The sequence below is a fragment of the Neoarius graeffei genome, chromosome 1, assembly GCF_027579695.1.
Source record: "Neoarius graeffei isolate fNeoGra1 chromosome 1, fNeoGra1.pri, whole genome shotgun sequence".
Lineage (NCBI taxonomy): Eukaryota > Metazoa > Chordata > Actinopteri > Siluriformes > Ariidae > Neoarius > Neoarius graeffei.
Window position 1 is genome coordinate 51,247,124 of NC_083569.1, and position 25,968 is coordinate 51,273,091.

The window sequence follows — 25,968 nt, forward strand, 5'->3', positions numbered from 1 at the left end:
TACTCACTGTAGTTTTAATGTCAAACCATAGCTTAGTCATAGCTGCTTTAAAATGTTATTTATATTGTAATACTGTTAAAATGTCTTGGTTCCCCAAAGTTTGTGCTTCAAACATTAATATTTTTTTATTTTAACAAACTATCTTTAGAAAGGGCAGAGAAGACATGCAGCAGATGGTAAGGGCTCCACCGAGCCCTTGGATTGACCGTGAATTGAAAGATTGGGGGGGGGGGCTGTTTCTTTAATTCCACTAGGGGGCAATAAACCCAGGGCTGTAAACTCAAATACTGGCTCAATGTGCTGATATTGAAAAATGTGCTTCAACAAACTGATGTTGTAAACATGCCACTTTCCAAAAGTATCAATTTAAGGGTTTCACAACAGCAACAGAATATAATTGCAATCACAACTTTTACATTTTTATTTGGAAAGGCTCCAGCTTGCCTGCGACCCTGTAGAACAGGATAAAGCGGCTAGAGATAATGAGATGAGATGAGAGATCAATCTTTCCCCTCACTTCAGCATTATACGCCATAATTGGAACCACCTAAAGCCATAAGTATGAGTAATTTTTTTTGGCGGTAATGAATTGCAATCTGTTCACTTGGTATTTAGATGATTATTGTTTAGATCTATTATTTGCTCAGTCACAAGGTACCTTTCAGATAAATGCTGATAAATGAATACGTTTAAGAAGTGTTGCTGATGTCTCATTGATCTATTAAACAGATTTTTTTTTCTGTTGTCCAGCCCTCTTGAAATTGGACTAAAGCTACTTTTTGGCCAACAGAGAATGGGTTCTTGAACCAGTTCCATTCAGGATTCTTTGACCCGGCCCAAGAAGTTAGTTAAACTTCTTAAACTAATGTAATCAAAGATGCGTCATGAACGGAGGGCGTTGCACCAGGCACAACAGGAGTAAACAGTAGTAGCAAGATGGCAGTGTGCACTGATTACCTGCAAGCTTTTGTTCTGTTATTGCAGATATTTGTTTTCATTCCATTTTTTTCTGAAGCTGTATCGTTTTCCGGTGCATTCTCCATTGCTGTACTCTGCTTCCTCTCCAAACTAATGATACACCCACTGATGTCATCACAGTTCACACTGGAAAAGCCAAGCTATGTTTTGGTTCCAGCTTGGAACCAACTTTTCAGGTTCCAAACCGATTTATTTTTGGTCAAAATGCTCCTAACGGTTGATAATTTGGTGCGCAAACCAGAACAGAACCTGTTTCATGTTGGTGGAAAAGGGGTATAAGCATAATGTGGCTCATTATCTAAAATGACTTTGATGCCCCTGGTTTACACTCAGACTGTACTGATAAAACAGGGTTTTTAACTGCCGTTGGGCCATAGGATATCCGTGCACATCTGCACTACATCTTGCACAGTATTAGAAACTAACTTATCATACCACATGTGCAGAGGGTGAAACTAAATCAGTGATGTACTAGTATCTACATCCTCTCTCCTACCTTAGTGCAGATTCGTCTGTTTCGTCTGGTCCAAACCACTCTCAGTTTGTCTGGCTGCCTGCAGACACAGCGTGTATAAGAATAACATCAACATACAGTAAGCTCACACAATCTAACAGTTTTTTTCCATGAGGTGTAGCCTTATCTACTGTAAAGCACCATGTTTATTATCAGGCACACAATGCAAATTAAACTGCACAATGTTTCCTACGGATTTGCACAGATGACTTTTCTGTCACATCAGTTTCATATCCTTTATCCTGTTCAGGGTCCCAGCAGAGCTGGAGCCTATCCCAGGAACACTGGACACAAAGAGGGAATACACCATCGATGACACAACAGTATATTGCAGGGCACCATGCACACACACACACACACACACACACCCCTATGGGCAATTTAGAGTGGCCAGTCCACCTCCCAATATGTTATTTGAGAACCTTGAAGACACCCACACAAACACAGAGAGAACACAGAAAACACCAGTCCACACAGAAAGTAACCCAATCTCTGGATGGAACCAGAAACCCTAGATTTGTAAGGCAGCAACACTACCCACTGTTCCACTGTGCTGGCCTATTTGCTGAAGATATATCACAGACACAATATGAAACATTTTGACTTACGCTGCATAACTGTCATATCACTACATAGGATGGTAGTCAAGAATGTCATGATCAAATCCAAGACAAGTCCAAGGCCAGGACTTTCCAAAATTGAGTCAAAACCGAGTCTTAACGGGGTCAAAGACCAAATCAAGTTCAAGTCCAAATGAAGAAAAGAATGAGTCAAGATTGAGACCCAAAACCATCAAATCCTTTTCAAGGCTACATTTGGGGATTGTGCCAATTATTAAGTTTTGTTTTCTAATAGAAGAATTTTCTTCTTCTCAAACTTTGAGCATGAAAAAAAGCAACATGAAAAGAAGTTTTACAAACTCTCAGTCAAGACCAAGAAGATGCTTAGCGAGACCAATGTCCAATACTGTGACAAGTCCAAGATCAAGTGGCAAAAATTTTGAGACAGGTCCAAGTCAATATAGAAAATGCTTTAAGACTGGACTCATGTCCTATAGCCCAATGTACACATCAGTCAAATCAATGATCAGGTACAGTCAAGTAGTAAACAGTCTCAGGACCGGTGGGTAGAATGTGGGTGCAATTTACAGTCCCAATGACTCTTGAGAAACCAATTTACAGTGCCTTGCAAAAGTATTCATACCCTTTGAACTTTTTCACATTTTTCCACCTTACAACCACGAACTTAAAAATTTTTTATTGAGATTTTATGTGATAGACCAACACAGAGTAGCACATAATTGTGAAGTGAAATGAAAATGATAAATGGTCTTCAAAACTTTAAACAAATAAAAATCTGAAAAATGTGATGTGCATTAGTATTCAGCCCCCCTGCGTCAATACTTTGTAGAGCCACCTTTTGCTGCAATTACAGCTGCAAGTCTTTTGTGGTATGTCTCTACTAGCTTTGCACATCTAGACACTGAAATTTTTGCCCTTTCTTCTTTGCAAAATAGCTCAAGCTCAGCCAGACTGGATGGAGAGCGTCTGTGAACAGCAATTTTCAAGTCTTGCCACAGATGCTCAATGGGATTTAGGTCTGAACTTTGACTGGGCTATTCTAACACATGAATATTCTTTGATCTAAACCATTCCATTGTAGCTCTGGCTGTATGTTTAGGGTCATTGTCTTGCTGGAAGGTGAATTTCCTTTCCAGTCTCAAGTCTTTTGCAGCCTCCAACAGGTTTTCTTCCAGGATTGCCCTGTATTTAGCTCCATCCATCTTCCCATCAACTCTGACCAGCTTCCCTGTCCCTGCTGAAGAAAAGCATCCCCATAGCATGATGCTGCCACCACCATGTTTCACAGTGGGGATGGTGTGTGCAGGGTGATGAGCAGTGTTAGTTTTCCACCACACATAGCGCTTTGCATTTAGGCCAAAAAGTTCAACTTTGGTCTCATCTGACCAAAGCACCTTCTTCCGCATGTTTGCTGTGTCCCTTACATTTCTTATGCCTGTCTTTTCTTCTTGCCACTCTTCCAAAAAGGCCAGATTTGTGGAGTGTACGACTTATAGTTGTCCTGTGCACAGATTCTCCCACCTGAGCTGTGGATTTCTGCAGCTCCTCCAGAGTGATCATGGGCCTCTTGGCTGCTTCTCTGACCAGTGCTCTCCTTGCTCGCTCTGTCAGTTTAGGTGGACGGCCATGTCTTGGTAGGTTTGCAGTTGTGCCATACTTTTTCCATTTTTGAATGATGGATTGAACAGTGCTTCTTGAGATGTTCAGAGCTTGGGATATTTTTTTAGAACCTAACCCTGCTTTAAACTTCTCCAGAACTTTATCCCTGACCTGTCTGGTGAGTTCTTTGGTCTTCATGATGCTGTTTGTTCTTCAGTGTTCTCTAACAAACCACTGAGGCCTTCACAGAACAAGTGTATTTATGCTGAGAGTAAATTACACACAGTAGGACTCTATTAACTAATTAGATGACTTCTGAAGGCAATTGATTGCACTGGATTGTATTTAGAGGTATCAGAGTACAGGGGGCTGAATACTAATGCACACCACATTTTTCAGATTTTTATTTGTTTAAAATTTTGAAGACCATTTATCATTTTCATTTCACTTCACAATTATGTGCTACTCTGTGTTGGTCTATCACATAAAATCTCAATAAAAAACTTTTAAGTTCGTGGTTGTAAGGTGGAAAAATGTGAAAAAGTTCAAGGGGCATGAATACTTTTGCAAGGCACTGTAAATCCTTACCAACCTCTGATAAGCAACTGTTAATTCATTATTGATAACTACTCCATGCATGTAGCTTAAACTTCCTTTTTATGGTCAGAGTGGCTTAATTGGGAAACAACCACACTGCATTGACCTTGCCAAGCTACATGTTTGCTGAGATTCTTAGCATTACCAACAGCATATAAATATGCCACTTAAAAAAAAAAAAGCTTCAGATTGCGGAACAGTGCGAGCATACTGCAACAATATAATAACGCATATAAAAAATAATCAGAGAAATCTATGGAGTTTAATTATCTCTAAATTTCCTTAAAATGCAAAGTAACCTTTTTCCTATTTTTTGCTCCAAAATCCACACATTTTCAAGGATTGGTAAAACTATATCGCTGGCATAAGCGTCGCCCAAGAGCTGCTTATGGTATGTGAACCTGAACAGGATAACTGTAACCTGGTAAAAAGTAAACCATAGTACTGTAACAGAAAATCCAGCATAAGATCAAATTAAGATTATAGCTAGCTAACTAGTAAATCCTGCTTTGGGAGACAGGCCCCTGGTCTTCCATACTTCCCATCCCCACCCCTTCCCAGAGTATTGATAATCACCGAAGTATATGTTGTTTCTTGCAAAAATTCACATTTTAATTTTGAAATTTGGGGTCAGGCCTGGTGGAAGAGGGAGCAGGGGGAGGGGCTAGAGCAGGGCTTAGCAGAGCAGAAAAAAAATGAAACAAACAAGTATTAAAGAACCTGTCAGGCCTGGTAAACCTTCTTCCCTGCCGATTGATGGGTATTGGGTTTTGTTTTGGTTTTTTGGGGGTTTTTTTTGCTTACTAGCTAGGAATGTCAACTTGTATATAAAAAAGATGATAGATATTACACAAACCACAAAAGGCCCAAACCCCTCCAAGCATCAACCAAACCACAACTCCAGTGGCAAACACTATTAACACACTGGATCACACTAGAGTCTGAATAAAATTTTCCGTATGCAGAGATTCCTGATTGAACATGTTGCTGGCACTAAGGTGGAATTCTCCAGCCTGGAGGCCATTAAAGAGTGATATCATCGCAGATGCACATTTCAGTTACTGGGTTAGTTGTCTGACCCACATCCAGAACAGAATTAGTCTCTGTAAACACCATACTACCATCTGACAAGGCGGTGGATCATCCACGTGACCCTTCTCAGAGGACCAGTGCTGACCTGGGATCAAGTTTTGTATTGCATATCCTTGCAAATATGCAAAGCAAAGACCACATCCTGGAGCTCCTGAATTTCTTTCTCTTGTAGGCCTGTTACATGATATTAAATGGCTGCATGGATGAAGATTAACGCTCAAAAACTCAGGTTTTTGGGTCAGACGTTCAGACCCACTGAGAGACAATGAGTAGATGTACAGTACCAGTCAAAAGTTTGGACACACCTTCTAATTCAATGTTTTTTCTTTATTTTCATTATTCAAGACACTGCATGTCTTAAAGTAATGATGGATGTTGTTTCTTTTTACTTAGTTGAGCGGTTCTCGACATAATTACTACAGTTGTGGAATAGGGCTATTTACTGTATTGTTATTATTTACTATTTACTGTTTGATCTCAGACACATTAAGAAGGCAAGAAATTGCACTAATTAACTTTTGACGAGGCACAACTGTTAATTGAAAAGCATTCCAGCTGACTACCTCATGAAGCTGGTTAAGATAATGCCAATAGTGTGCAAAGCATCATCAAGGTAAACGCTGGCTACTTTGAAGAATCTAAAATATGAATCATATTTTGTTTTTAATAATCCAGCCACTGGGGGTGCATAAGCATACTCTTGGTGCCGGTCCCAAGCCCGGATAAATTGGAGAGGGTTGTGTCAGGAAGGGCATCCGGCGTAAAACTGTGCCAAATCTAACATGCGGATTGAAAAGATAAATACCATACCGGATCAGTCGGGGCCCCGGTTAACAACAACCGCCTCCGGTACTGTTGGTCAACAGGGTACCAGTGGAAAGTATGCTACTGTTGCGTCAAAACAGAGAAGGAAAAAGAGAGGGAGGAGGCATGTTAGGAGAGAGCTGAAAGATGGAAGGGAAGGAGCTTAGAATTGAGGGTAGGAACAGTGAATGTGGGAACGTTGACAGGCAGATCAAGAGAGTTAGCAGGTATGATGGAAAGAAGGAAGTTGGACATTTTGTGTGTGCAGGAGACGAGGTGGAAAGGAAGCAAGGCCAAGAACATTGGAGGTGGATGGAAGTTGTTTTATTATGGAGTGGATGGAAAGAGAAATGGTGTTGGTATTGTTTTGAGGGGAGAGTTGGTCAACAGTGTGATTGATGTGAAGAGGGTGTAAGATAGAGTGATAGGCATGAAGTTGGAGATTCAAGGAGTGGTAATCAATGTTGTGTGTGCGTACGCCCCACAGGTTGGATGTGAGAATGAAGAGAAAGAGTCTTTCTGGGAAAAGATGGATGAAGTGGTAGAAAGTATACCGAGGGAGGAGCGTGTGCTGATAGGAGCAGATTTCAACAGACATGTTGGCGAAGGAAACAGAGGAGATGAGAATGTGATGGGCAGATATGGTTTAAGAGAGAGAAATGTGGAAGGGCAAATGGTGGTTGATTTTTCAAAGAGGATGAATTTGGCAATTGTCAATACATACTTCGAGAAGAAAGAGCAGCACAGGGTGACGTTTAAGAGTGGAGGAAGATCTACACAGGTGGACTACATACTCTGCAGAAGGAGTAACCTAAAGGAGATTGGAGACTGTAAAGTGATGGCAGAGGAGAGTGTAGCTAGACAAAGAGGAAGCGTGAAATAGTGGAGCCAAAGATTAAGTGGTGGAAACTAAAAGAGATTGAACATCAGAAGGAGTTTAGGGAAGAAATGAAACAAGCATTGAGTGGTAATAGAAGTCTGCCAGAAGATTGGGATACTACTGCTATACTAGTAAGAGAGGCAGTAAGGAAGGTGCTAGGGTGGTCATCGGGAAGGAGGAAGGAAGACAAGGAGACATGGTGGTGGAACAAAGAAGTGCAGGAAATTATAAAAGAGAAGAGGCTAGCAAAGAAGAATTGGGACGATCAGAGAGATGAGGAAAGTAGGCAGTTATACAGAGAGACGAGACAGAAGGCAAAAAGAGCGGTAGCGAAGGCGAAAGCAGATGCATACCAGGAGTTGTATGAAAGACTGGAGACCAAAGAAGGACAGAAAGACCTGTACAGACTGGCTTGGCAGAGAAACAGGGACGCGAGGGATGTACAGCAGGTAAGAGTGATGAAAGATGTAAATGGAAATGTGCTGACAAAAAAAAGAGAGTGTATTAAGAAGGTGGAAAGAGTACTTTGAGGATTTATTAAATGAGGAGAATCCAAGAGAGAAAAGGTCAGATTCGTTGGAGACAGCAAATCAGGAAGCAGAGTTGGTTAGTAAGGATGAGGTGAGGGCAGCCATGAAAAGAATGAGGACTGGGAAAGCAGTCGGACCAGATGGTATCCCGATTGAGGCTTGGAGATATTTGGGTGAGACGGCTGTGGAGTTCCTAACGAGATTGTTTAATAAGATCCTAGAGAATGAGAAAATGGGCGGCACGGTGGTGTAGTGGTTAGCGCTGTCGCCTCACAGCAAGAAGGTCTGGGTTCGAGCCCCGTGGCTGACGAGGGCCTTTCTGTGCGGTGTTTCCATGTTCTTCCTGTGTCCGCGTGGGTTTCCTCCGGGTGCTCCGGTTTCCCCCACAGTCCAAAGACATGCAGGTTAGGTTAACTGGTGGCTCTAAATTGACTGTAGGTGTGAATGTGAGTGTGAATGGTTGTCTGTGTCTATGTGTCAGCCCTGTGATGACCTGGTGATTTGTCCAGGGTGTACCCCGCCTTTTGCCCGTAGGCAGCTGGGATAGGCTCCAGCTTGCCTGCGACCCTGTAGAACAGGATAAAGCGGCTAGAGATAATGAGATGAGAATGAGAAAATGCCAAATGAATGGAGAAAGAGTGTGCTAGTCCCAATATACAAGAATAAGGGAGATGTACAGAGCTGCAGTAATTACAGAGGGATAAAATTGATGAGCCACACCATGAAGGTATAGGAAAGGGTATTGGAGGCGAGATTGAAAAGAGAGGTAGCAATCTGTGAACAGCAGTACGGGTTTATGCCAAAGAAGAGCACGTCGGATGCAGTTTTTGCTTTAAGAATGTTAATGGAGAAGTACAGGGAAGGCCAGAGAAAGCTACATTGTGTGTTTGTAGACCTGGAGAAGGCATACGATAGAGTGCCGAGAGATGAGTATTGTATGAGAAAGTGTGGAGTGAATGAGAAGTATATCAGAGTGGTGCAAGACATGTATAAGAACAGTGAAACAGCAGTGAGGTGTGCAGTTGGAACGACTGAATGGTTCAAAGTGAAGGTGGGACTTCATCAAGGATCTGCTTTGAGTCCTTTCTTGTTTGCCATAGTGATGGATAGCTTGACGGATGAAGTGAGGCAAGAGTCACCATGGAACATGATGTTTGCGGATGATATTGTGATATGTGGTGAAAATAGAAAGGAGGTTGAGCTGGGTTTCGAGAGATGGAGGTATGCATTGGAACGAAGAGGAATGAAAGTGAGCAGTAGCAAAACAGAATACATGTGCATCAATGAGAATGGAGATGAGAATGTAGTGAAGATGCAAGGAGTAGATGTAAAGAAAGTTGGTGAATTCAAGTACCTGGGGTCAACTGTGCAGGAAAATGGGGGCTGCGATAGTGAGGTGAGAAAGAGAGTGCAGGCAGGGTGGAGCAGTTGGAGAAGGATTTCAGGAGTCATTTGTGATAGGAAAGTCCCAGCAAAAGTGAAAGGTAAGATGTATAAGACGGTAGTGAGACCAGCTATGATGTCTGGATTGGAGATCGTACCCTTAACGAAGAGACAGGAGGCAAAGTTGGAGGTGGCGGAGTTGAGGACGTTAAGGTTTGCAATGGGAGTGATGAGGTTGGACAGGATAAGGAACGAGTACATCAGAGGGACAGCGCATGTAGAGAGCTTGGGAATTAAGCTAAGAGAGATGAGACTGAGATGGTATGGGCACATCCTGAGAAGAGATGCAGAGCATGCTGGAAGGAGAACGTTGAGGATGGAGCTGCCAGGCACACGAAAACGAGGAAGGCCAAAGAGGAGATCCATGGATGTGGTGAGAGAGGACATGAAAGTGGCAGGTGTGGTGGAGAAGGATGCGGAAGACAGGGAGCAATGGAGACGAAAGATCTGCTGTGGTGACCCCTAATCGGGAGCAGCCAAAAGAAGAAGATTTTGTTTTTAACATTTTTTTGTTTGCCACATAATTCTACATATGTTCCATATATTATTTCATAGTTTTGATGTCCTCAGTAGTCAAAATACAGGAAAATCTATAAATGAGTAGATGTGTCCAAACTTTTGACTGGTACTGTACATGTGTTGGTTAGTTTGGTATTGAAAAAAATATATATATTTATTGGATGCGCTCTTCACTTGTCCCGCACTGATGCACAGCTTCTCCACATGATAATTGAGGGACCTCTCAAAAGGATTGAACCTCATACCCAAATGCCAATCACTGTAGTGGTAATAAACATGACTGACATCTCAAACTTAAATATATCAGCAAGTGTCAGATTAACCCATGACCATTTTACACAACTAGTATAGCTTGATATTATCTTTTTGTAACTGGTAAATTTCGTAAATAAATCGTAAATATAAAGTTATGCTTGATTATTTGTGTTCATTTTGGAAATATTTTGCTTATTTATAGGGCTAGCTGTCGCAACCTTCTTCAGTGAAATTAGCTAATTACAGCTGAGCTGCTTTTTTAACATTACATGGCTGACCCTACTAATATTGTCGACCTCATTTTGGAAGAGTCTTTTGATGCACTTATGAGGAGAGACAAAACAAAACAAAATATAAACACATATACTTCATTATAGCACAACAAAGTTAAATGCTTGAATCTGATTCATTAGAAGGTGTGCATTATTTTTAGATAACAGCACAGCTTGGAAAGCAGTCCTGGCTGTAATATGACCTATAGGCTAATATTAACATGCTCGTTCTAATATATTATTGTTTTGATAGTAAGAGCATACACAGAGACATGTACCGCAGATGCTCCACATAATCTGGAACTAATAAGAAAAATGGATTTAACAAAATGTGTCGTTATTTAACGAGGTAACACCTATAACAAGTGATGTGGTGATTTTTTTTTGAGACATTTATTTAACATTTATGGAAGGAGTCTCAGTTGGAAGTACTTTGTAAAATGACCAAGGTTGGGGGTTTTGTTTGTTTGTTTGTTTGTTTTTGAGAGAGAGAGAGGCTGGTGAGGGAACGACTTTATCTCTATAAGCAGTGTTGGGCAAGTTACTTCAAAACTGTTTTGCATTATTTATTACTTGTTACTGTCATTTTAAAGTAATTAGTTACATTACAATATTACTGTATTTAAAATGTAAGGCATTACACTACTATTGCATTACTTTTAAGTTACTCTCACCAAAATAACTGGAAGTATGGATTTGGCAATCTAAATGTAGCTCAAGACGCTCAATTAGCTCATCACACATCCAGTGAAAGGTGATGTGGTATCTGACTGAGCTAGGCTTATGGTTAAAAACAGTAGAATATACGGTAATAGCCACAGTGATGGCTCATGGCACAATACAAGGAATAATCATCGCAAGAACAGACAAAAGGTGAAAGTCTGGCAAATTGTGATAGAAATACTGTAACTTTAGGCCTATTCATATTAACATTAATTGAACTGTATTGTATTGTAATGTCTAAAGATATGACAGGATACAAAATTAGCATTTCTATGCCTTTATTGTTTTCAAGTTTACAGCATTAAGCATAGTTTATACTTCATAAAAAAAAAGATTAGCCCTAAGGGATATGACGCCATCATTTCAGAAATTTAACAAAAATGAACATATTATGGCAAATCGTAGCCTACAATAAAACCGGCCTGAAAAAAAACACAAGCCTTTTAAATCACAGCTAGACAATGACTATTAGCTATATGAGGCTACCCAGTCACATTTCGAAAAACGGAATTAGAAATAACAAAATCAAAGTGCTTTTAATGATATTGAAGTGCTTAGGCATACTAGCCCTCGAAGGAAAGGCAGCTCAATCACTTTAGTCTGACTTCCGACCAGAAAAAAAAAACCATATACAGGACAAAAATGTAAACAAACTGTCAGCATATCTTCAACAACATACTCCGCCACAAGTCTCCTAACCTCCTGAGGCTGAAGTAGCATCTCAGAGCAGCAGAATGTTCATTTTGGCTGCTTGGTGATTTTATCGCCACTCTCATCCTCTGCTTGCTTCCTTGCTAACTTCATGTTACTATGGCACCTCTGTGAATGCTTAGTTAAATTACTGGTGCTATTTCAGGAAGTGGACCGTTCTTTAGGTTTAGCACACAAAGTGCATTAACTACGATGTTCTTCACATCCTTATTTTTCACAAACTTAAAGTAATGGGCGTGTGCCCATCTGGAGAATGTGCTATCCGACATTAGATCAGCTGCAGGTTCACTCATGTCTCTCTCCTGTCTGACTAGCCTAAAGGAAAAGGAAGCGAAACATTTTGCGCGGACGTTTCACCTCTGCTGATCTCGCGGTGATTTTGGCGAATTTGTATGAAGGAAAAAAAAGTCCACCACTTCATTCCAGGTTAAAAATGCATTGTAACGCGCGTTACTGACATTTGTACCGAGTAAAATATTACCAAATTTTTTTCGGTAATGCCTTACATTACCGCGTTACTGCAAAAAGCAATGCATTACAGTAATTCGTTACTTTTGTAACGCGTTACTCCCAACACTGTCTATAAGTGAGAACAAGAACTAACTTGCCTCTTAGATAACAACATCAGATCTATCTCTAAACTATTAAGATGTGTGATGTTTTGTACATTTGGCAAATTGCTGTGGTATACGCAGAATAACTCAGGTCTATACCATGCTGTTACAACCCCGATTCCAAAAAAGTTGGGACAAAGTACAAATTGTAAATAAAAACGGAATGCAATGATGTGGAAGTTTCAAAATTCCATATTTTATTCAGAATAGAACATAGATGACATATCAAATGTTTAAAGTGAGAAAATGTATCATTTAAAGAGAAAAATTAGGTGATTTTAAATTTCATGACAACAACACGTCTGAAAAAAGTTGGGACAAGGCCATGTTTACCACTGTGAGACATCCCCTTTTTTCTTTACAACAGTCTGTAAACGTCTGGGGACTGAGGAGACAAGTTGCTCAAGTTTAGGGATAGGAATGTTAACCCATTCTTGTCTAATGTAGGATTCTAGTTGCTCAACTGTCTTAGGTCTTTTTTGTCGTATCTTCCGTTTTACGATGCACCAAATGTTTTCTATGGGTGAAAGATCTGGACTGCAGGCTGGCCAGTTCAGTACCCGGACCCTTCTTCTACGCAGCCATGATGCTGTAATTGATGCAGTATGTGGTTTGGCATTGTCATGTTGGAAAATGCAAGGTCTTCCCTGAAAGAGACGTCGTCTGGATGGGAGCATATGTTGCTCTAGAACCTGGATATACCTTTCAGCATTGATGGTGTCTTTCCAGATGTGTAAGCTGCCCATGCCACACGCACTAATGCAACCCCATACCATCAGAGATGCAGGCTTCTGAACTGAGCGCTGATAACAACTTGGGTCGTCCTTCTCCTCTTTAGTCCGAATGACACGGTGTCCCTGATTTCCATAAAGAACTTCAAATTTTGATTCGTCTGACCACAGAACAATTTTCCACTTTGCCACAGTCCATTTTAAATGAGCCTTGGCCCAGAGAAGACATCTGCGCTTCTGGATCATGTTTACATACGGCTTCTTCTTTGAACTACAGAGTTTTAGCTGGCAACGGCGGATGGCACGGTGAATTGTGTTCACAGATAATGTTCTCTGGAAATATTCCTGAGCCCATTTTGTGATTTCCAGTACAGAAGCATGCCTGTATGTGATGCAGTGCCGTCTAAGGGCCCGAAGATCACGGGCACCCAGTATGGTTTTCCGGCCTTGACCCTTACGCACAGAGATTCTTCCAGATTCTCTGAATCTTTTGATGATATTATGCACTGTAGATGATGATATGTTCAAACTCTTTGCAATTTTACACTGTCGAACTCCTTTCTGATATTGCTCCACTATTTGTCGGCGCAGAATTAGGGGGATTGGTGATCCTCTTCCCATCTTTACTTCTGAGAGCCGCTGCCACTCCAAGATGCTCTTTTTATACCCAGTCATGTTAATGACCTATTGCCAATTGACCTAATGAGTTGCAGTTTGGTCCTCCAGCTGTTCCTTTTTTGTACCTTTAACTTTTCCAGCCTCTTATTGCCCCTGTCCCAACTTTTTTGAGATGTGTTGCTGTCATGAAATTTCAAATGAGCCAATATTTGGCATGAAATTTCAAAATGTCTCACTTTCGACATTTGATATGTTGTCTATGTTCTATTGTGAATACAATATCAGTTTTTGAGATTTGTAAATTATTGCATTCCGTTTTTATTTACAATTTGTACTTTGTCCCAACTTTTTTGGAATCGGGGTTGTACAAAAAAATAATGTACTTCAGAGGGGTAGCATCACCCCCAACACTCTCACACCATAACAGACACCTGTGCTTCCCCTTTATAAAAAACCACCAGTCACCACTACTATACATGCGCACACACAAATGTGCAAATAATGGTGAGATAAACTGTAATTTTTGAAAACTGTAATGGTGAGAGATACTCAATGCAATGAATTCCACTGCAATCATTCTAACACATGACCTTCCAAGAGTACTAACTTTTTTTGAAAAACAAAACTATGTAAGGTTTGCAATTTGGCACGCGAGCGCGCGCGTGTGTGTGTGTGTAGATGTAGTACTGTGCAACACTGAAAGGAGAATTCTAAATATGATAGTGTTAAACAGAAGGAACAGATATCAGATAGCTGTGCTATAGTAGTCTTTTGTGTTTTCTAGTGGAGGGTGTGGCCCTTCCTTCATTCCTCATACTGCAATGTTAAATACACACAATGACGCCTTCAACACACTTTGTTAGAAAGCAGCTGACAACCAGTATGACTGACCAGTGTAAAGTGTGTAATGTTCCAAAGTTGTTTTTCCTCCTATTTACAGTGCCATCCATAATTATTGGCACCCCTTGTAAAGATCAGTAAAAAGGATTAGGAAAAAAAATCCATCTTTTGGTGAAGTAGCTTCATTTCACACTGGAAAAAAATTAGAAAAATCCAACCTTTAATTTAAATAAATTTATTCAGAGAAAAATAAATCCCTCATCAAGAAATAATTATTTTAAACAAAAACACATGTGCCACTATTATTGGAACCAGTGGCGAACTGTTACTATTAGAGCTGGGACTTGAGCTCAGTCAAAACTTAGCCAGACACCAAAAAAGCAACAGGGCAAAGGATTTTGCAAGGGATTAGCGGCAGGCTGCCAGGTAGCTCCGTTGTGTGTAGTTGTCGTTGTTGATTTTAAAAGTAACTCAGTAAATTACACAGGGAAATGAATACTTAAGTCTGAGTGAAAAATACTGTGACGAGTGTGCGTGGGAGAACAGTCTGGAGGCAGACATCTTAGTTTCTCAGTTGTTAGCCTGTGCGATTTGCTCTCGATAGCATTGGCTTGACTGCTTTATTAGCATTCGCTAACACTACTGACGAACACTACATCGGCTGGAAGGTGACTTCACTGCTGCGCTGACGGCGCTGACTCGTGGTTAAGCTCGCATTGGCCTTTGAGAAGGCCGAGGGCGATACATTTTTGGTCCCTCCCACTATAGATAAAAATCTCATCTCACCTCATCTCATTATCTCTAGCCGCTTTATCCTGTTCTACAGGGTCGCAGGCAAGCTGGAGCCTATCCCAGCTGACTACGGGCGAAAGGCGGGGTACACCCTGGACAAGTCGCCAGGTCATCACAGGGCTAGATAAAAATCTGATTAGTTAATTCATCTGTCACTTCCTACAGAAATATACACTGCCATGGCCTTCTGTCCCGACAATGAAGTCCTAACCAATGAGTGAGCCAGCTCTAAACTCTTCTCAGGATAGAGACAACAAACAAACAAAAAAAGCTCATTGGATAACTCTATTTTAATGTTTTCAGGACCCTTTCTTTTCTGAAGCAAATTTGATAGAAAATGAGGCCAAATTAGAATTAGAAGAGAATAATTATAATGAAATTATGAAAGAATGAAAGCAATTAAGGAATGAAAGAAATTAAATATAACATTTGAAATGCTGATATGTTTGGACCTTCTCTGAAGGCCTAGAAGGCCCTGACAGTTCCCCTCTGATTGGAACCCCTTTAAATTATACCGTATCAAACACAACATAATTGAAGCATGTTTCCCATTTAAATTGTACATTTGTGAGATGATTGGAGCGTGTAGGAACTTTCAAGCTGTAATCCATGACTTCCTGATTAACCGGGCTACAAATATGAGGTGACACAGAGGCCAAATTCCCTTGGTCATCCATCAACATGGAAAAGATAAGAGAACATACAAACCAAATGAAGGAGAAGTGTGTTGACCTTCATAAGTCATGGGATGGTTATTAAAAAAAATAGGTATTTGCCTAAAAATGTCCATTTCAACTGTTAAGGCAATAATAAAAAAGTGGACACCAACTGGAACTGTTACGAACTTGCCTGGAAGAGGACCTAAGTTTATTTTCTCCCCACATACAGTGAGGAGAAGAGTAAGAGAGACCAAAAAAAATCCCCAAGGATCACTGTTGGTGAATTACAAGAAAAAGTTAAATCTTGGGGTTTCCAAGTCTCCAAAACCACCATCAGACTTCACCTCCATGCCACCAGGTTATTTGGAAGGTGTGCCAGAAAAAAAATCTTTTCTGTCAATTAACCACAAACATAAGCACCTGACATTTGCAAAATGCTACTACAACTTTGACTGGAAATACGTTGGTCTGATGTGACAAAAAATGGAGCTTTTTAGCAATAAAAACTCAAGGTGGGTTTGATGTAAAAAGAAGGATGGCTATAATGAAAAGAACCCTATCCCAACTATAAAATATGGTGGAAGTTCTGTGATGTTTTGGGGCTGTTTTTCCTCCAAAGGCCCTGGAAACCTTGTTAGAGTACATGTCATCATGGACTCCATGAAATACCAGGACATTTTAAATCAAAATCTGTCTGCCTCTAAAACTGGGTTGTCACTGGATCTACCAACAGGACAGTGATCTGAAGCATATGTCCAAATCAACACACAAATGGTTAGCTAACCACAGAATGAAGCTTCTGGCCTGGCCATCTCAGTCCCCTGGCCTTAACCCCCATGAAAACCTGTGCAGTCAGCTGAAGAGGAGCTGCACAAGAGAGGGCCAAGGACCCTGGATGATCTGGAGAGATTGTGTGAAGAGGAATGGTCTCAGATGCCCTGCTCTGTATCTCCAAGCTTATAAAATGTTATAGGAGAAGACTCAGCGCTGTTTTACTGGCAAAGGGAGGTTGTACAAAGTATTAAATGAAGGGGTGCCAATAATAGTGGCACGTGTTTTTGTCCGTTTTTGTTTTTCTCTGAATAAATTTATTTCAATTAAAGATTTGATTTTTTCTAATTTTTTTAGTGTGAGATGAAGCTACTTCACCAAAAGGTGGACTTTTTCTAACACTTTTTTACTAATCTTTACAAGGGGCTCCAATAATCCAGGGCACTTTATCTAATGGTTGCATAATTGCATAATTTATGCATAGAATCAGAACACAAATCTGGTCCACTCTACTACAGGAAACCTGGACTATATCCATATTTGCTTGTGTGACTTCCACTGTAGGCCTCTTTTCACATCACTCAGTCATTAAAACGCTGGGGGAAATGCTGATAAGTCAATCTACCAGGACTAGGGTGACCAGATGTCCCGGTTTTACCGGGACAGTCCCGATTTGGGGTTGTGTGTCCCGAGTCCCGACAAAAGTCTGTCGGGACACGGCTATGTCCCGGTTTTCGCCACTCACGACGTTTGCGACTGAGCAGCGTGGGAATAATTAGCGGAGAAATGTCTGCATTTACTATTTTGATGAATTGACAGGAATCGCAAACTTTCCTGGTTACTGCCCCCTGGCCCTGTGGCATGGGTGTTTATTTAGCCACATTATTCCAGACAACAGAACGGGTTGCCATGCAACAATAAAATAAACATTAACTAGCGCGAATGTTCTTTGTCTAGCAGCTAGCAGCAGTAATGCCGCAGCAATTATGCCGAAAAGAAAATGTACCTTTTCCAAAGATTTACAGGGCACCTACCCCTTCCTCCGAGAGGTGCAGAACAATGCGCACGAAGCCTACTGCACACACTGTAAGTGCTTTGTTCTTGTACTGAGTTGGGTAGCCTATGTTGCAAATGCTGTGCGCGCCTGTGGGGGCTTTCCCCGGGCTGCCGCCCCTCTCCTCCTTTATTGCTGAGAGAGGCCCTTCATATAATCTTTTTTTATTCACCTTGTTATCCTGAGATAACGACATAATTAATTCAGGATCTCGAGGAAACAACACAACTAATTCGAGATCTCGAGAAAATAAAACTGTTATTTCGAGATCTCGAGAAAACAAAACAATTATTTCATGATCTCAGCTGGATCACTGTATCTCCGTCGGTAGAGACAAAGCCGGGCCAGTCTTCTGCAGAGGTGCCGCGGACTAATTTTGAAATTATCCCTTATTAAAAGACTTAATGCAATCTCTCCCTGTGTCAACCCCTGATCAAAATATTGCCTTATTAGGTGATCGATTATTCCAGACATTCTAATGACCAAAGTTGCGTCTATACAGAATGAGAAATAGCCCCAAAGTCAGCATATCACAAGTCTCTTGACGCACCTGAATGAACCATTTCTCAGCTGTTTACTCGAGATCATGAAATAATTGTTTTGTTTTCTCGAGATCTCGAAATAACAGTTTTGTTTTCTCGAGATCTCGAATTAGTTCTGTTGTTTTCTCGAGATCCTGAATTAATTATGTCGTTATCTCGGAATAACAAGGTGAATAAAAAAAAGGATTATATGAAGGGCCTCTCGCGGCTTCCGTAGTATATATTCTCAAATCACTTGTCTCTTTTTTATTTCTGTTTAACATACCATTCTGACAGTTTGGCCATATTGAACAGCTTGTTGCACCTTCATTAAAGTGTTCACTTTTGTACACATCTTCTTGCTTTATTCATTCAGTTGTGGGGAATGGTTAGTAAGGCTGATTCTGACCTAGGCTATGTTGAGGTCACATATCTACTTTTGAAGTTCATGCTATAGTGCATACAATTTTAGAGATATAGCCTACATGTGCATATGCGTTCTTCTTGGTGTTCTCACAAACTGGTGAAATAAATCAGTTTAAATCTGGCCTATGGACATAGCCTGGCCTATTCTCAGCCATTACAAAACCTGTTGTCTGACCATAATTTAACTGATCTGTATACCACTATGCTACTAGATAACAAAATGCCTGTTTGTTTTATTTCATGTGAGATGTTGATAAATGTGAGCTTCAACAAAATGATAAGAGCACCTCTCTGAGTGTCACGTTTACGTAAAAAAAAAGGTGTGCGAGCACGAGCATGGTCGCGCGCAAAAGTGTCCCGGTTTCAGACTCGGGAAATCTGGTCACCCTAACCAGGACACACTTTGCATCCAGAAGGTAATTTCATCTGAACACAGGAGCAGTAGTCACTAGACGTGCGTCGCTGTGTGTAGCTGTGTGTCGCTGGGTACTAGATTAAAGGAAAGGTGGATGGTAAGAGCAGCAGTGGCCTCTGGGTTTGATTCTGCAGTCATGCTGAACAGCAGCTGTACAAATGTGCAAAGGGCTGAGGATACTGCTGACAGAATGAAGACGGGGTCCAAAATAGACTGGCAAAATGGCAGCCAAGTGAATATTGAGAATCTTATTAAGCTTTGTAAATCCTTTGTAACACACATGCGGGGGAGATACAATAACAGCAATAGTTGTGTAAATAATCATACTGGGTCAAAGATGAAAGGGGATCTCAGCAAAATAGCAAAAAATAAAATTGCAATAATGCTGAAATTTTGCCAGAAATGAATCTGTAATTTTTATTGTAACTTCTGATTTTATTGTAACTTTTTACTGTAACTTTTGTGTGAGAATGGGAATGTGGTCCAAAAGCTAATTTTGGACGTTTATTTTTCTTATAAAATAATTTTGCTATACATCTTTATAAGAGGGCGGCACGGTGGTGTAGTGGTTAGCGCTGTTGCCTCACAGCAAGAAGGTCCGGGTTCAAGCCCCGTGGCCGACGAGGGCCTTTCTGTGTGGAGTTTGCATGTTCTCCCCGTGTCCGCGTGGGTTTCCTCCGGGTGCTCCGGTTTCCCCCACAGTCCAAAGACACGCAGGTTAGGTTAACTGGTGACTCTAAATTGAGCGTAGGTGTGAATGTGAGTGTGAATGGTTGTCTGTGTCTATGTGTCAGCCCTGTGATGACCTGGCGACTTGTCCAGGGTGTACCCTGCCTTTCGCCTGTAGTCAGCTGGGATAGGCTCCAGCTTTCCTGTGACCCTGTAGAAGGATAAAGCGGCTAGAGATAATGAGATGAGATGAGATGAGATGAGATGAGATGAGATGAGATGAGATCTTTATAAGAAAGATTGGCAATCTGTCCAGGGTGTACCACACCTCTCACCCAAAATCAGATGGGATTTGCTCTAGCTTCCCTTGCAACCCTGACAGATAAGCGCTATAGATAATAGATGGATGGATGGATCTTTCTAAGAAGAAGCTTACGAGAGGCAAAAGACTCTGAGCTGGCAACTGAAGCTGCCTAAAACACCAGGGAGACCAATATTTTCACTGCAGAAGTGGGATGCAGGGGTTGCTTCCTCCAAAAAGCAATCAAGTCCCTGCCAATTGCAGCAGAAAAAATCATCAATTGGATTTGGATTATAAGGAATGACAACAAGTGGGTTGCAAGATGAAGACAGGAGGGTATGGGAGGTGTATCTGGGTCTACCGTTAAGCCCTCTAGAGACATTGTTTCAACAAAACATCAAAGGGGGGGATGCCCACATGATGATCTCGATGAGGAAACTACACTCCCTTTCACCACTCCAATCCCACTGCCAATAACAAGAGTTCCGAGTTACCACAGTGACTGAAACATCAAGTCCTATTAGCTCTCCTACAGACAACAGTAAAAATAATAAAAGTGCAATGATAAAGCCTCGGTCACAACCGGCCGTATGTGCTCCTACGGCCGGTCTACGTGCAAAAAACGCAAGAAACGCACGAAGGGCGCGCGTGTGACGTGCTGATTTTCAAGCCGTAGACTGGCCGCAGACCGGCCGCAGAAGTTCTTTGTCATGTCAAACAAAGTCTACGGGCGCTTATGTTTTTTTCAGGTTGCAAGACAAACTTACGGCCAACGTGCATCTTTCTCCACGAACAAAAAAAACGCAGCGATTTGGGATACACCAAAAATCGCATGGCCAAAAAATCGTACGTCCGGTTGTGACCTAGGCTTAATATTGATGCAAATTAATATATTTCTGTGAAAAGTAGTGATGGCATAGATAGAAGTGATAGAATCTTGTGACAGAGTCCATTCAGATCCACTCAGGAGCGGAACCTGTCAGGTAAGAGCAGGAATCTGAGTGTACTACGGGCACAGACTAGCCTCAACTGGATAGTTGAAGACTGAGAAACATGGTTCACCTGGTCTTTTGGCTGACTGAATATTTGCATGAGCTGGGTTACAGGTATTCCTAATAAAGTGAGTGATAAAATGAGTGATTTCTTCATCAATATATCCTTGTTTGCTTATATTTATTTATTTTTACATGTAGCTATGGTGGGCAAGTTTATACTAGTAACTAATGACATATTTAAGAAGAAGAGAAGAAGCTTTTATTTGTGACATGTACACTAGAGCACAGTGAAATTCCTCCTCTGCATTTAACCCATCTGAAGCAGTGAACACACACACGTGAGCAATGAGCACACATACATACCCAGAGCAGTGGGCTACAGTTGGGGGTTAGGTCCTTTGATCAAGGACACTTCAGCCATGCATACAGAGAGAGAGGAAAGTGCTGTTCAAGCACTGCCCCTCACGTTTTTCCTGGCGGTCCAGAGAATCAAACCAGCAACTCTTTGGGCCTGAAGCTGATTCTCTAACCTTTATGGTGATGATACACGGGGCAACTTTTTGGGCAATGTTGCCGAGCAATGTTGCTGGGCAATTGCGTTTTGACTCTTTTCTATTGAGATTGGGCAACATTGTTTCTTTCTGAATGGTTTTGATAATCTCTGGCAACTTTTTGAGATAAGCCAATCAGAACGCGAGTATCGAGTCATGTGACCTCCGGTGAGGTTCGGATCAGAAATTGCAAACAAATATGGCGGCCGCTCAGTGTCAGTGGAGTGAAGAGATGGAGAGACTCCTCATCTGTTTTTACGCTGGTAAGTTGTTATTTTAATATTCTATATGGAGGAATTTACCTCACCAAAGCTCTAAAAAACAACAGACAGCTTGATTAAATGGTCACAGCAAAAATTAAGACATCGATTTTTTTAGCTAACTGTAAACTGCCGTTGCTAACTGTTGTTGCCCATTGTTAGTTGCCCTGAAAAGTTGCCCTGTGTCTTACCTAGTTGCCCGTTGCCAGCAACATTGCTCGGCAACATTGCCCAAAAAGTTGCCCCGTGTATCATCACCATTAGGCTATGGCTGCCATTTATTTAACTTAAATTATATATTTAGTTTAAAAGAATTCAATTCCCAAACTTTTGTTTTCTAAATGTGTGTGTCATTAAAGAAAGTAACATGTCAAGCAATAGACCACGTTTTAGATAAAAGCATTATGGAGGATGTCTTGGTCCTGCAGAAAACAAAAATAAGAATGCTGCAAGAAGAACTGTGAACTTCTCCAAATTGCCTGGAACAACCTACCACAAATCTTATTTGCAATATTTCTTCATGTGCCTAAGATCTTGGTACTGTATGTAAAGTGTACCTTGGTTGGATGCCAGTACAGTTCATATAAATATTTTGCAGCTTTGCTGGATTGAGCCATGCATGAGTCAGTTCTATAATATAACAGGCTATTCAACAGGTACAACACTGTTTAACCCAATTTCACAAAGCATTTTGAAATGTTCATGATAACAGTGTTGTACCTGTTGAATAGCATGTTATATTATAGAACATGATAATGTTCAATATCAAGTCAAGTCAACTTTATTGTCAAATATGCTATACATGCTCGACATACAGCACAGCTGAAATTTCAGTCCTCTATATAAACAGTATAAACACTCTAGATAAGAAATAGACATGGACTAAACACTCACAGGTATATATACTAGTGCATCTCAAAAAATTAGAATATTGTGAAAAAGTTCAATATTTTCCATCAGTTATTTAAGAAAGTGAAAATGTTATACTATATTATAGACTCATTACACATAAACTAAAATGTTTCAAGCATTTTTCTATTTTAATTTTAATCAGTATGGCATACAGTACAAAAACATAAAAAAAAAACCATCTCAAAATATTAGAATATTTCATTTCGAGTTTGAGTAAAACAGTATGAACACAGTGTATCTCTCGGTCTAGTTCAGTACACACAACCACAATCATGGGGAAGACTGCTGACTTGACTGTTGTCCAGAAGATGATCACTGATGCCCTCCACAAGGAGGGTAAGCCACAAAAGGTCATTGCTGAAAAGGGTGGCTGGAAAAGGTGCACAAGCAACAGGGACAGCCGCAGTCTTGAGAGGATTGTCAAGAAAAGTTGATTCAAGAACTTGGGAGAGCTTCACAAGGAGTGGACTGAGGCTGGTGTCAGTGTATCAAGACCCATCACGAACAGACATCTTCAAGAAAGGGGATACAACTTTCGCATTCCTAATATCAAGCTACTCCTGAGCCAGAGACAATGTCAGAAGTGTCTTATCTGGGCTAAGGAGAGAAAGAAATGGACTGTTGCTCAGTGGTCCAAAGTCCTCTTTTCAGATGAAAGTACATTTTGCATTTAATTTGGAAATCACTGTTCTAGAGTCTGGAGGAAGAGTGGAGAGGCACAGAATCCAAGGTGTTTGAAGCCCAGTGTGAAGTTTCCACAATCTGTGATGATTTGGGGTGCCATGTCATCTGCTGGTGTTGGTCCACTGTATTTTATCAAGTCCAAAGTCAACACAGCCATCTACCAGGAGATTTTAGAGCACTTCATGCTTCCATCTGCTGACGAGCTTTTTGGAGATGCTGATTTCCTTTTCCAGCAGGACTTAGCACCTACCCACAGTGCCAAAACTACTACCAAATGGTTTGCTGACCATGATATTACTGTGTTTGATTGGCCAGCCAACTTGCCTGACCTGAACCCCACAGAAAATCTATGGGGTATTGTCAAGAGGAAGATGAGAAACACCTGACCCAAAAATACAGATATGCTGAAGGCCACTATCAATAACACCTCAGCAGTGCCACAGACTGATCACCTCCATGCCACACCACATTGATACAGTAATTCATGGTAAAGGAGCCCCAACCAAGTATTGAGTGTAAATGAATATACTTTTCAGAAGTTGGACATTTCTGTATTGTAAATCCTTTTTTTGGTTGATCTTAGGGAATATTCTAATAATTTGAGATACTGGATTTCTGATTTTCATGAGCTATAAGCCATAATAATCAAAATTAAAACAAAAAAGGCTTTAAATATTTCACTTTACATGTAATGAATATAGAATATATGAAAGTTTACCTTTTTGAATTAAATTATAAAAAAGGAACTTTTTCATGGTATTCTAATTTTTTGAGATGCACTAGTATATATATATATATATATATATATATATATATATATATATATATATATATATAGACACACACACACACACATATATATATGTATATATATATATATATATATATATATATATATATATATATATATACACACACATATGGCCCTTTTCCACTACCCTTTTTCAGCTCACTTCAGCTCGCTTCAGCTCACTTCAGCCCGACACAGCTCGCGTTTCGACTACCAAAAACCAGCACGACTCAGCTCGTTTCAGCCCTGCTTAGCCCCTAAAACTCGCACCGTTTTGGAGTGGGGCTGAAGCGAGCCAAACCGTGCTGACTGAGGTTGGGGGCGTGAGCAGACACTCCCCTGTGCACTGATTGGTGAGGAGGAGTGTCCTCACATGCCCACACACGCCCCGCGAGCGCGCTGGGATCTGTAAACACCGTAAACCCGGAAGAAGAATAATTACGAATTACGAGAATTTCTGAAGCCTTATGCGCCTCGCCTCATCTATACGCTCTTGCCAGTATCTGTTGGCGTTGTCAAGCCACAGCACCGAGACCAGCAACACTAACGACTCCATGTCCTCCATGTTTATTGTTTACTCTCCGGGTCATGAGACTACCGCTTAAAAGCTCACTGAATCAGTGACATACAGAGCATCGTGGACGAGTTCGCGGAGCGCAAGGCTCGTCGTATGCCCTTCAAATAATGCGCGCAGTAGGCTATTGATGTTTTATTATGAGCCATGTACAGTATGTCGCCGAATGTTTTTTTGTTTCTGAGTTACATGTTCGTTTGAAGGACTTAATGTACAAAATAACATAGTTGCACCCCGGAGTGTTGAAATTGGTAAACACAGTGCATTCAGTGAGGTTTGCACCGCCCTCCTTTTATTTCTGACTCTTCCTGTCACCACTCTGAGCGCTCATTCGTATGCCCTTCAAATAATGTGCGCAGTATAGGCTATTGATGTTTTATTATGAGCCATGTACAGTATCCTAATGTTTTTTGTTTCTGAGTTACATGTTCGTTTGAAGGACTTGATGTACTAAATAACATAGTTGCACCCGGTAGTGTTGAAATTGGTAAACACCGCAGTTGCGGACATTTTGTAGCCTAAAATGATGTTATGATAAGCTTTAATAAAGGGCCCGGTCATTTGCCCCGCCCCCGGCCCGGCTCTGACTTGTTCCGCCACTGTCACTGATGTCACTGTTTGCGCTGCTTAACGACATCACATGACGTCCACCCACTTTCGCTAACTCCACCCAATGTGTCCACCCACTTCCAACCAGCACGGTTCAGCGCGGTTGTAGTCGAAATGCAACTCCAACAGCCCCGCTCAGCTCGACTCAGCTCGACTCGGCACGGCACGGCTCAGCCGCGTTTGTAGTGGAAAAGCGGCAATACATATATACATATACACACACATATATATATATATACACACACACATAATATATAATATCATAATATCAGCACATGCCAAGTCTCATATGTCCTTGCAAATAGTGTAGTATTCACCATGTCATGAATGACACGTCAGCCTTCAAACATAGCCACTGTGAACTACAACTCCCAGCAGACCCTCTCACTCCCGAATTCTAATCTGTGTTGCACCTATTCCGCATTTCCCTAATCAACACTCAGACACTATATAAGCACTCTGAGTATAAACAGAAATGCTGAAAGGGCTTGCGCTTCTACTGTGGAGGGGCCAAACATCTGCTAGCTCAGTGTCCCATCCAGCTTATGGGCCCTAGGAGAGCTGCCGGTACTGAGGAAGCTACAAGCACCCCTAGCTCTCTCCCAGTGAGTCACACGACATCTCCACCACACCAGTTTCTCAAGTTAAGTGCTGTTAAACCTCTCAGAAATGTCCCATGTTCTC

General features: G+C 41.1%; 1 protein-coding gene across 12 annotated transcripts in view; it reads right to left on the reverse strand.

Moving 5' to 3' along the window:
* Positions 1 to 25,968, reverse strand: part of ehbp1l1a (EH domain binding protein 1-like 1a) — a 105,108-nt gene that overhangs the window by 66,654 nt on the left and 12,486 nt on the right. For all 12 annotated transcript variants that reach the window (XM_060933749.1, XM_060933739.1, XM_060933833.1 and 9 more), the window contains exon 2: positions 1,475 to 1,532. In XM_060933749.1, coding sequence (XP_060789732.1) covers positions 1,475 to 1,532 — 58 coding nt within the window. The remainder of the gene's footprint in view (positions 1 to 1,474; positions 1,533 to 25,968) is intronic.